This window comes from Gekko japonicus, unplaced genomic scaffold (assembly GCF_001447785.1).
Source record: "Gekko japonicus isolate JY-2015 unplaced genomic scaffold, Gekko_japonicus_V1.1 scaffold2000, whole genome shotgun sequence".
In the NCBI taxonomy this organism is placed as follows: Eukaryota; Metazoa; Chordata; class Lepidosauria; order Squamata; family Gekkonidae; genus Gekko; species Gekko japonicus.
In genome coordinates, this window is record NW_015159775.1 from 174,479 (window position 1) to 187,485 (window position 13,007).

The 13,007-nt window shown below is 48.5% G+C and overlaps 1 protein-coding gene across 1 annotated transcript in view; it reads right to left on the reverse strand.

Annotated features, from left to right (window-relative positions):
- Positions 1-3,653: 3,653 nt before the first annotated feature.
- The window catches only part of NR2F6 (nuclear receptor subfamily 2 group F member 6), a 57,240-nt gene continuing 47,886 nt past the window's right edge, over positions 3,654-13,007 (reverse strand). The window contains exons 3-4 of the mRNA XM_015406822.1: positions 9,990-10,514; positions 3,654-5,416 (exon numbers count right to left, since the gene is read on the reverse strand). Of these exons, the coding sequence (XP_015262308.1) occupies positions 5,142-5,416; positions 9,990-10,514 (800 nt within the window). The 3' untranslated portion in view covers positions 3,654-5,141. The remainder of the gene's footprint in view (positions 5,417-9,989; positions 10,515-13,007) is intronic.

The following is a 13,007-nucleotide window of genomic DNA, read 5'->3' on the forward strand; positions in this document are numbered from 1 at the left end:
AAACCCTCAACGCCCCCCCCCTCAAAATTTCCAGAAATTTCACATTGGGAACAGGATTCCGGGCTAGTCGGACCTCTGATCCAATTCAGCAGGGATCTTAAGCTGACTTGTCTTTGGATTGTACCGTATGGATTGACACTGCGTGTGGTTTGCTCAGAAATGCTCTACCGGCGGGAGCGAAACTGCCCCCACCTTCACCCTTTCCCAAATGACACAAACCCACAGGAGTGATCCTTTATTCTAAGAAATATCTTTATTGGGTCATTGGTTGAGCAATCAGACAAGGAATATATTTGCAAAAAAAAAAAAATCACTGAATTTACAAATCCCCCCCTCCCCCGGATCGTCCCCCTTTTCTTGCTTCGTGGTCACAACACTTCCCCCGCCCACCTCATCCCAAAAAAATAATAATCCAATTTCTATTTATAGCAAAAGCAAACAGAGCTACAGAAGAATCACCAGGGGGCAAATGAGGGAAGGAACTCAGCGGAATTAAGCGTGGAATCGTCAGCCCTCCTGGAATACCTGGTGCTGAATACATCAGAGACGGTCCAGATCAGGGGTCCCCAACCTTTTTGAGTCTGCAGGCACCTTTGGAAATCTGCAATAGCGTGGTGTCCACAAAATGGCTGCTGGTGGCGGAAACAGCCACAAAATGGCTGCCGCGGCTTACCTTCAGTCACACAGTAAAAACCTTTGTACTATTGCAGTAGCTGCTGCCAAAAGCAACGTTTCTTTTAAATCTGCAGGGCCAACCGACTCTCGGAAGCCTTAGTGGGTAAGAAACCCGCCTGGCCTCACCGGCTTTTCTAGAAGCACTTGGCAGATGCCAGAAAAGGGGTCGGACGTCCCCCACGGGCATCATGTTGGGGATGCCTGGTCAGGATGATGTGAACGACTCAAACGTGCCCACTGAAGGCGTCAAGCACGTGTGTGTGAACTTGCAATGAAATCAGCGAGAAGCCACAAGGTTTGTAATCCAGGCCAGTGGCCGAAACAGGAGAGGGCAGACAGCAAGGAACCGGACAGTTAAAACATCTCTAAGAGAGCATTCCCCTGCAATACAGGAATCCTCGCAACCCACTGCGGATCCGGTAGAAGAGCCTGAACAACACAAGGCAGAGGAAGTGCCTGGGGAAGTTCTGAGCTTCAGATCTTTGGGCCAGTGGTCTCTGCTCAGCTCACAGAATGGCCCAGCTCCAAATGGCCCAGTGTCTCCGGTTTCAAATGGATCTCTCTTTCCCCCAGCTGGAGGTGTCGGGAAAGGCAAGTTCCCTCTTAACAACTCCAGTCAGGCTTCTGGCTCTAAGCCACCCTCTGCCCAGCTTTCCCCCAAGGCCCTGGGATTTTACTTGGGGGCCGAGGCTGCCAACTTCTTCACTGCCCCTGCTCCTGCGCTCATTGACAGCAGCCCAAGGAACAGGCGAGAGCATTTTTCCCAGCCAGAGAAAACGTTTCAATAGTTAGTAAGTGCTAGCCCCAGCAAGGGAATCCTTGGTTGCCTCTAACGCCCTTGTTTCGTGTCCGGTAAGGTTTTCTTGGTTGCACAGAAGGCAGAAATGGGCCCAGACCAAGCCCCGGACTCCCTTCTGTCTCCCTACCAGGTACAGTTTCGCCAGATGGGCTTCTGACTGTCTGGTGGTCCTAAGGACCCCCCCCCCCCCATCAGACCGAAAGGTAGACGCTGTCTTCCGGGGACAGGTGGGTTTTTTATGGGAGAAGTGGCAAAGGGCATATACAAAAGAGGTACCAAGGTCCAGTCTGATCCAGGTGACGCTATCGCAGGATGAGGCCGCTGAATTCTGAGCACAATGAATCGGTCCTCCATCATCACGGAGGTTTCTGGTGAGCAGAGTGGCTTCCGGTCTGCTCCGGGTCTTCTGATGATCTCAGAACAAGGATCAGAAGTCTTAAAAGCCACAGAGAGCCCGTAGCTGGGGGTGGGGGCTATTGGGGGCTCCACCCCCTTCCTTAAAGGGCCAGCCCCCCTTCTTAAAGACCACCCTCGCTTCTTCCCCAAAGCATTTAGAGGATCCCTTTAAATGCTTGAGACCTCCTCCCTCCCCTCCTGCAAGATTTAAAGGGCCCTCCGGCTGATTGGCAGGGAGCACGTGGCCCCCCCTTCATTATGGCAAATAATGGCATACCCACCTGGGTGGAAAACTGCCCCACAAAATCCTGGCCACGGGCCTGCCTGTAGACCTTTGGCCTCTGCCAACCTAAATTTTGATTTATTTACTGCAGCATTTCTGCTTCTCTCCACCTGGATTTTGTCTTGCACTTAACATATATTCTGATAAATACTTACGCGGAACTGTTTTGCCATTTTGGGGATCCCCCCCTCCCCCAACGGGTCAACATGGCAACCTACCGCTTTCATGTACATTTGGCTTCCTTTTCTCCCAAATCTGAAGGGGTTGGACAGGGACGTTTGCATAGATTTTACAACCAGTTAACTTTGGGCCTGGCAGACCTGAGAAAGTCCCCCGCTACTGCTGTTGGGAGGCCAGTCATCTCCCGCGCCTCAGTGGCCACCATCCCTGCATCTGTAAAATGGGTTCGATGGCAATTGACGTCATGGGCGGTGGTGAGGCACGCAGATTTTAAAGTACTGCAAACTTTTTTTAAAAAAAATAGTGATTATAAATGAGAAACGGCAATGGACGATGGTTGAACTGGTCACCCCGTACAGAGAAGAAGAAGAAGAAGAGATTGGACAGACGATGGTTGAACTGGTCACCCCGTACAAACACAAGATACACCACGAGACGGCAACCAATATAAACAGACTCTTCTTTAAAGTTACTAATAAATAATACACTGGTGCGCAATGTAACTGATATGATCCTTGCTGTTTGTATCAATACCACAAAGTCTGTTTCTTACAATAACCAATAATAACAAACAACAGCATGTACTTTTGTTCCTTGCAGCTTTGTGAAAGATTTTACAGCATATACTGAAACAGGAGCAGAAGGCCATAGAAGTAATTACAGAAGTCTTCCATTGATGTAGAAGAAGAAGAGAAGAGATTGGATTTATACCCGCCCTTCACTTACCCGAAGGAGTCTCAGAGCGTCTTACAATCTCCTTTCCCTTCCCCTCCCCACAACAGACACCCTGTGAGGTAGGTGGGGCTGAGAAAAAGCTCTTTTTCAAGGACAGCTCTGACAGAACTATGGCTGGCCCAAGGTCATCCAACCAGGTGCAAGTGGAGGAGTGGGGAATCGAACCCAGTTCTCCCTGATTAGAGTCCGCGCACTTAACCACGACACCCAACCGGCTCTCAGTTTTTATGTAGTCTTTAACTGTGAAAAGATAAAGAAACAGGCTGAAAGTAAACCGGAAGCTCGTCAGAATCTTTCACATGCTGTAAAATCTTCTACAAAGCTGTATGGAACAAAAGTACATGCTGTTGTTTGTTATTATTGGTTATTGTAAGAAACTGACTATGTTGTGTTGTACTTTTTGTACTGATACAAACAACAAGGCTCATTTAAGTTACACTGAGCACCAGTCATTAGTAACTTTAAAGAAGAGTCTTTATATTGATTGCCGTCTCATGGTATATCTTGTGTTTGTATTGGGTTAACTGTCCATGGACCTGTAATTTGGAGTGAATTGCCTGTAATTTGGAGTGAAGTGATCATCCAGCGCAGGAGCAGGTGGGCCATGATTAATTAAAGGGTATATTTCATTTTGCATGCAGTTAACCGTTTGCATAGTGTTTGCATAATATGGGGGGTGGGTGGGTGGAGAGACAGCAATTTCCCCACCACAGCCTCACATGGAAAGACTCTTGTCACATAAGAAAACACGAAGAAAAATAATATCTTGTTGTATAATGAATGGTCATTATAAAAAGGTGCCCTTTTCGGAGAAGCTATGTTCGTGTGCTACTGGGAAAGCTGATACACCGGCACACTGTACACTGGAATGTCCCTTTTTCACAAATGCGAGAGATTTGTGGATTATTCCACCCCTAGGTGGGATGGTAGGTGCATCAGTGGAAGAAAAATCGAGGAGACTTTGGGTTGGGTTGGGATTCAGAGGTTACTTTGGTTGTCAAGAAATTTCTTCCCCCTATCTTCTAGCGAGTAGAAATTATAGTTCAGTTTGGTTTATGTGGATTGTACTGCAGCACTACCCAAAACCTATAGGTGAAAGGAGCAGTATTAGGTAAGTGATTTAATATCTTGTTATATGAAGAGAGCGCAAAAAAAAATAAATCAGGAGATTTGGAAAGGGGCAAAAGTCACAACCAATAGGAACGGGTATGATCGGTTTAAGTAATTTGGGCCAAGGCATATATATTTGAGTGACTAGAAATGTGTACACTGGTTTGCAAAAAAAGAAAAGAAAAAAAGAGGCAAAAAAGGAAGAAGTTTAAAACTTTAAACCAAGCTTTAAATACACAGTAGCTCAGTGGAACCTCCAGGTTCCGAAGCACTCTACCTGCAAACGACAACGGCTGCCCCGCTGGACAAAATTCAACCCTACCAAGACCTCCAAAAGTCTAAGACGAGGCATCCTGATTTCTGGCTTATTCCCAAAATGAAATTACTCTACCAGGTTATAATCGATAATAAGAAGGCGTTTGGCTCAAGGTGGAGAAGATATCCCGCACACAGACCTAGAAAAGGGGAGGAGGGAGATGGGGCAAAGAGGAACACAGATATTTCTGATCTGAAATATGGTGGCATTTCAATCCGGGACAACCAGCCCCCTCAGTTCTTTAAAACATGCAAAGAGGACAAAGCTGAATGCAGAGAAGAAAATTAAAAAATGAAGGCAGGGAAGCCCTTGACTTGCCACCCGAAACATCATATGGAAAGGAATCAAAAACCCCCAAAAAGGAAAAAAACGAAAACAGGATATTAAGGTTCTTTCCCCTTCTTTCTGTGGAAGAAGAGAAGAAAACAACCAAACCAAAATCCAGCCCACCTCGGTCTCGCTCGACACTCGAGAGGCGGGACTTCCCTCGTTGCCACCGGAAGCTTCGTGCCTACCAATAGCACAATTTCTCGACAACTACAATCCGTGACGGAGAGGCGGCGGCAAACATCCAGACTGTCGGCATGGCAGCAGAGGCAGCAAACCTGGGGTGGCGTCGAGGGACGTGGACACCCCCTGCGTTGTCCTCACTGCCCCGTCCCATAAGGCCAGTTGAAAGTGCTCCCGGAGAGGAGCATGTCTCTGATTAGTGTTTCGATGGGCGTCTTGCCGACTAGTCTCATAAAGAAGAGCTGAGAGATGAGGGAGGCGGGGACGGCCCGGAGAGCCGGGAGGCGCAACAAGAGTCTGCCGAAGCGCTGGGGCTGCGAGGGGTACTGCGAGCGGACGTACTCCGTCAGGGCCACCTGGGCTTTCTCCTGCAGGCTCTCCACGTGGGCTGGGTCAGAGAGGCCGCAGGCGTCTGGGAAAGAGAAAAGGGAGAGCTGAGGTCAGGTCGCGTCCGGGTTGGAACCAAGGGGCTTCTTTTGGACACTGGACCAAGCTTGTATGAGGACGACTGTCTTGCGAACCAGCAATTTTAGGTTATTTTTCTTGTTGACTGGCCAGGTGCATCTCTTCCACATTCCCCCCCCCCTTCACACACACACACACACACACAGTAGTGCACTTTCAATCCTCTTTCAATGCAATGGATTTTACTGTGTGAAAACAGTAAAACCACTTGCAAACAATCACTAAAGTGCATTGAAAGTGCCAACTAATGCACTTTTAGTCCTTTTCCAATGCACTTTACTGTTTTCACGCGATAAAATTCAGTTGCAAAGTCCACTTGCAAACGATCACTGAAGTCCACTGAAAATGGACTGAAAGTGCATTATTTAGTGTGTGTGAAAGTGCAATAAAAGCTTTTTTGATGGTAATTCATTTGCTCAGTCAATTTATCCATTTGTTCTGGAACTAATGGTTGCCAATTTCTCTCCCTCTTTTTCAATTGGGTATCTTATTTTTTTATTGACTTCATTTATACCTCACTTTTCTCCCCAGTGGGTACCCCAAGTGGCTTACAACATCATGACCTTTTAATCTCAGATTCACCTTGCTGATAATGAGGGTATTACACATTTTCCTACGCTGCCTTTCCAGTTCATTAACTGCTTAGAGCAACTCACAATTAGCAACAGGACAACAACAACAACAACAAAATCCAAGTTCAAAAGAATTTTGAGAGGCCTGCAACTAAAGGACACCTCCGAATTCATGGGGAAGGGAGTTCCAAAGATTAACAGCGGAAGACTGAAAGGCCTGCATATTTCCCCCATCAAATCAACCTCCACCACCATGAGTCCCCAGGGTCTCCTCAGAGTGCAGCAGTTTACCCTTCCTTTGAAAATTATCCTTGCTTTTTTTCTGAATTGGCTAAAAAGCCTCCTTTATATTTATATAAACACGAGTGCATTCCTTACAAAGATTACAAGAGGGAAGTAATTAATTGTAATGAACTGTGCTTCTGTGCAAATAAGTTGATGTATATTACGTGCAGGAGCTGTGGTGGCTCAAGTGGTTAAGATGCTGAACTGCAGGCTGTGGAAGGTCAGTAGTTCAGCAGTTCAAGACCCGGGTGCCGCAAGACGGAGTGAGCTCCCGTCTCTAGTTCCAGCTCCTGCCAACCTAGCAGTTCGAAAGCAAGAAATTGCAAGTAGATAAATAGGGACCACTTCGGTGGGAAGGTAACAGCGTTCCGTGAGCCTTGGTGTTTAGTCATGCCGGCCACATGACCACGGAAACGTCTTCAGACAGCGCTGGCTCTTCGGCTTTGAAACGGAGATGAGCACTGCAACCCTAGAGTCAGATTCAACTGGCTTTCGAGCAAGGGAACCTTTACCTTTACCTTTATATTACATGCATGAACACACACCTTGGTCAAATTTTCTTGCTAAAAACTGCAGTTTCTCACAATAATTAAGCTATCAGCACGCATGGGATCCATCTGAACACCAGGGGGTGCTGCAGGCATGCACAAGAAAATACTCTGCTCAATGAGAGATTTCGCTGTGGAATTCAGGGCCTGGCGATGCAGTGGTGGCCACAAGCACAGACTTGCTTTAAAAGAGGATAGTTCAGTCTATGAGAGGCTATTAGCAATGGTGACTAAGGGGGACCCCACATTCAGATGGCAGTAAACTTCTGAAATGCCAGTGCCAAGAGGCAACATCAGGAAACAGCCTCTATGCCCTATGGCTGGCCACTGCACGAAACAGGAAGCTGGACCAAATGGACCACTGGACTGATATAGCAGGGATATTCTTATGCGCTAAGAATACTGCTACACAGCCCATAGTATTTCCCTTTAAATTCAGAACTGACAGTTGCTGGGAGCGGCAGAGGCGGGGACAGCACGGAATCTGTACCTTAGGGCTTCAAAACTCCACCCCCCCTTTCATCTCTGTCTCCCTTTCTGAGGGTTTCTCCAGCTAGCAAGGCAGATGCACACAGAGACACCCCACTCCACCCCAGGATTGTGCTTTGGTACCCCACCTGCCTGTCTTTTAGTCAACAGGACAAATGTCTAATTTTCTAGAGGATTCAATGGATTAATTATTGCCCCTTTCTGGGACTTCTGTTTTATTGCTTTTTTGAGAGACAGACAGACAGACAGGCAGGCAGGCACAGAGACAAGACCCAGTTAAAGGTTTATGTCGTAACTCTGTCAGCAGAAAGGCAAGGTGGGGAAAAAGTTTCCGACAAAGACAACAAAATAAGAAAACATGCAGCCTGTCTCACTGACTGAAGTCGTCTCTTTGGTCTGAACTAGGGTTGACAGACCTCTGCCCGCATCCCCTGGGGGATTTCTGGGGCGGGGCCTGGGGAGGGTCATGCAGACCCAAAAGCGATGTCACTCCTGGACAACATCCTAGGAATCCCACCCACCAAAACATCTCTAGGGTAAAAACCATAGAAATCAGGGAGATTCCTAGAGCGTAACCAAAAGTGACATCATATGACATCTCTCCCCCGCACCTTTTCTCCTGCCCAGGAAGGTGGACACGGAAGCCGCAGACTGGAAGTGGACACTGGGCAAGCTTACACCCTGAATTCAGTTGCCTCTGATGTGCCAAAAGCGCATCATGGTGTGGGGTTGCAGAGAGAGCGGCGAGTGGGTGGATCAGCCCTGACAGGTCCCTGCCCAACTCTATGATACTCTGAAGCAGAGCAAGGAGTAAGAAAGGCACCACTCAACAACAGAAGTACAACACACAGTAAAAAGTAGCAAAGACGAACAAAAAAAACACAAAAGAACAACTGTGAGCTGAATTTCCCGCAAAACATTCGCAAAGGAGACTTCGTTTCAAAAATTCTACAACTTCAAATGCCAGCAGGGAACAACCAGCTGTATTCAATTTAGATCCATAAAATAGACACAGTAGGCTGGATACTCCGAGGCATGTTTTGGTCCTGCAATCTTAGGATGCATGAACAGAAGCATTGTGTCCCGATCACGGGAGGTGGTCGTTCCGATCTATTCTGCTATGGTCAGGCCTCACCTGGCGTCCTGTGTCCAGTTTTGGGCACCACATTTCAGGAAGGATGTTGACAAGCTCGAGCGTGTCCAGAAGAGGGCAACCGGGATGGTGAGAGGGTTGGAATCCAAGTCTTATGAGGAAAGGCTGAAAGAGTTGGGTATGTTTAGCCCGGGAAAGAGAAGGCTTAGAAGGGACATGAGTGCAGTCTTCAAATACTTGAAGGGCTGTCATGTGGAAGCTGGAGTGGATCTATTCTCTCTTGCTCTGGATTGCAAGACTAGATCTAATGAGTGGAAATGACAAGGGAGTTGTTACCAGCTAAATATCAGGAGAGACTTCCTAACCGTAAGAGTGGTTGAGCAGTGGAAGGTGAGGTGGTGGGTGCTCCTACGCTGGATGTGTTCAAGCGGAGGCTGCATGGCCATCTTTCGGGTATGATGTAGGTACGTAGGGCTCTCTTTCGGCTATGCTCCTGCAGAGTGCAGGGGGTTGGACTAGATGACCTGCAGGGTCCCTTCCAACTCTAACATTCTATGATTCTATGACACATTGAAGCAGCCTTTAGAGGTGCAGATTAGAGCTGAGGAGACCTTGCCCAATGTTGAGTGAGTATACGTTTTATTCATTTTGTGGTCCGTACATTGTGCTATTTCTACAAAAAATTAAGTAAAACTCAAAGGAGGAATTCTCTTTTACAGAGTAATAGAAAAGCATTCTCTTAAAAGGAGATGGAATGAGACTCTCGGTAGTTGGTAGGACTGATAACAGTGTAATGATGTTATTAATTTAAAAGGGCTCTTTGTAATATTGGGATTAATGGTTTTTGAAATATTGTTTTAAAAAGTGTTACTGCATTTTGTAATTTTACAGTTTTTTGTTCCCGAGGAAGGATCAGAAGTCTGAAACACTGGGAAAGTGTTGGACTTTTTGGATATTTATCTTGTATATTGATATTCTTTATTTTATTTATTTATTTATTTATTTTATTCGATTTACACCCCGCCCTCCCTACCTTTGGGCTTCTGCATTTTCCTACGATGGACTATATGGGATAGATTTATTCCAGACAATAGATGCATTTCACTTTGACGAAGTCTCCTTTGTGAATATTTTGTGGGAAATTCGGCTCAAAACTTGCTGGGCTCAAGTGGTTAAGACACTGAACTGCAGGCTGTGGAAGGTCGGTAGTTCAGCAGTTCGAGACCCGAGTTTGCCGCATGACGGAGTGCGCTCCCGTCTCTAGTTCCAGCTCCTGCCAACCTAGCAGTTCGAAAGCAAGAAATTGCAAGTAGATAAATAGGTACCACTTCGGTGGGAAGGGAACAGCGTTCCGTGCGCCTCGGTGTTTAGTCATGCCGGCCACATGACCACGGAAACGTCTTCGGACAGCGCTGGCTCTTCGGCTTTGAAACGGAGATGAGCACCGCAACCCTAGAGTCGGATTCGACTGACTTTCGAGCAAGGGAACCTTTACCTTTACTATTCGACACAGCCGGCTGGGAACCGACTCACCTGGCGTGAAGAGCGCTATGGCTTTGAGGCAGCTGTATTCGGCCGAGTCCACCTGCAGCCGGTTGAGTTTCTCCACCTGGTCCTGAAAGATGCGGATCTGGTCCATGAAGGACACCACTCGGTCTGCGGACATGGGGGAGGCGTGGAAGCCGGCCGCTGCCAACAGTGGGGCCATGTGAAGGGGCAGCGCCGACTGGGCCGCGTTCAGGACAAAAAGCTCGCTCCAGCTGAGGCGCAGCAGGGCCACCTGGTCCGAGACGGGCAGGTCGGGGAAGAAGGGGATGTTCCGGGCCCACTCCACCGTGCTGAAAAGTAGCCGGGCCGCCAGCTCACAGATGTTATCGATGCCCATCACGCTGCCTTGCTGGGCGTACTGCGAGCTGAAGCGGGCCGTGGGGTACGGCTCGGCCCGCAGCAGCTGAGAGATCAGTTCCGAAACGGGCTGCCCGTTGTAGTATTCCCCGCTGGGCATGGCGTTGGGGCTGGCGCTGGAGTGGGTAGGAGGGATCCGACCTCTTTGGACAGCTGCAAAGGAAGATTTAGAAGATTCAGATCGCCGACCTCGCAAAAGTTTGCACTCCCCAAGGTGTGACGATGGGAAAGGAAAAACATGTCCAATTTGGAATGGAGAACTCGACTGACTGAATGTTTGTTTATATTCTATGTCCTCCCCGAGCTGGGGCTCTGTCACGGCTACCCGCATGATGTCTGATTTCAAGTTATCGGTGTTTCAGTCTCCCCAAGGTAAAATTACATGTATACAAAAAAAGAACAGAAATCTAATGAGAAAATATACTGACGAGAATCCACCCACCCACCAATTCTCAAAACGTATCTACCAAACACCACTACTTTTCTGCCCACAAAGGATCCAGTCACAAACACAGGGAATACACAGGGCCCCGGAATCCCCATTCCCTGTCCAGTGGAAATTCTGCTTATGGACAAGCTACTCTCTCCAGGGATTGAGAGTCAGCTTGGTGTAGTGGTTAAGTGTGCGGACTCTAATCTGGGAGAACTGGGTTTGATTCCCAACTCCTCCAGTTGCACCTGCTGGATGACCTTGGGCAAGCCATAGTTCTCTCAGAGCTGTTCTCTCAAGGACAGTTCTGGAAAGGGCTCTCTCAGCTCCACCTACCTCACAGGGTGTCTGTTGTGGGGAGGGGAAGGGAAAGGAGTTTGTAAGCCGCTCTGGGACTCCGAGTAAAGGGCGGGGTATAAATCCAATCTCTTCTTCTTCCTTACACAAGACCAGTGTTCCCTCTAAGCTGAGTTAGTGTGAGCTAGCTCACAGTTTTTTAGCCTCCGGCTCACACATTTTTGTCTTAGCTCAGGAAGGAGGGCTCCAGAGCACACTAATTTATGCAGTGGCCAAATCACTTGCTCACAACTTTAATGCCAGTAGCTCGCAAAGTTGAATTTTTGCTCACAAGACTCCAAGCTTAGAGGGAGCATTGCGCAAGACATGTCCCGTGCACATACAACCACCACTTTCTTAAGTGCTATAAACTTGGGTTCGAAACAGATCACAAAAAGTTCTCAGGGCGCTTGAATCTGTAGCGCAGATCTCCGGAGATCTGAGATGCACAAACTCTCCAAATAAAAAAACTGCCCGAGTAAGGACAGTACTTCACAGTGAGGATCAGATCGAGTAGACCCAGGGATGAATGCAGCGTTTACCGATCACAAGGAGACTGACCCTGGGGAGAGAAGGGGGGAAAGGAAAAGGGCACAGCCAGTGCGTTCTCCACACACACACACCACACACAATGTATTCTAAGCCACCGCCAGCCATTTCTCAAGCATCTGCTCCAAATCCCATTACCGGCTGGGCCTGGTAATTAATTTATGTACTGCTCTCCTGTGCAGCGTAAATTGGTGCCATAAATCACATGGAGGAGCCAAAGGGACGTGTCCACCTCTCCAGAACCTGGGGGAGCAACTGCCACCAGGCCTGTTATGGATGTCTTCGCTGCTGCTAGGCCTTCCGGCTGGATGCAGGCCGAAGACCAGAACACGAAAGGAGAAAGGCTTCCATGTTCATGTTTATGGGTACGGGGAGGAGACTTCTGCCAGAACTAATTCACGTTGGCACAGGGGCTTCGAAGAGACTGGATTTATACCCCGCCCTTCGCTATCCGAAGGAGTCTCAGAGCGGCGTACAATCTCCTTTCCCTTCCCCTCCCCACAACGGACACCCTGTGAGGACGGCGGGGCTGAGGGAGCTCTGAGAGGATTCTTGTGAGAGGACAGCCCTGAGAGAACTTGTGACTGACCCAAGGTCACACCAGCAGCTGCACATGGAGGAGTGGGGAATCAAACCTGGTTCTCCCAGATTAGAGTCCACGCTCCTAACCTCTACTGGCTCTCAGAACTGAAACAAAGCATGAATATTCATATGACACATTAAACGATGCCAGGAGTTTGGATTTATACCCCACCCTTCACTTGCAGTCTCAGAGCAGCTGACAAACTCCTTTCCCTTCCCGTCCCCACAACAGACACCCTGTGAGGTAAAAGAAGAAGAAGAGATTGGATTTATAACCCGCCCTTCACTTGGCGTCTCAGAGCGGCTTACAATCTCCTTTCCCTTCCCCTCCCCACAACAGACACCCTCTGAGGTAGGTGGGGCTGAGGGATCTCTGAGAGGATTCTTGTGAGAGGACAGCTCCGAGAGAACTTGTGACTGACCCAAGGTCACACCAGCAGCTGCACGTGGAGGAGCGGGGAATCAAACCCGGTTCTCCTAGATTAGAGTCCGCGCTCCTAACCATTACAGCATACTGGCTCTCTTTGGCTTCCAAAGGCACCCTGGAGGACCTGGAAGATCCGGGCAGTGACAGGGAGAGCTGAGGGAAACCGGAACTGCTCCATGGGAAGAGGGAGAAGGCATAACCCGAGGTAAGGCAAATGCTAGAGCCCAGGGCTCATGCCAGGGCCAACTGCCGCGAACCCCTGCCCGCACACCTCCTCTGCTACCTCCCTGCGCACACTTCCCTTGCCCGCTTGCTTGCAAGC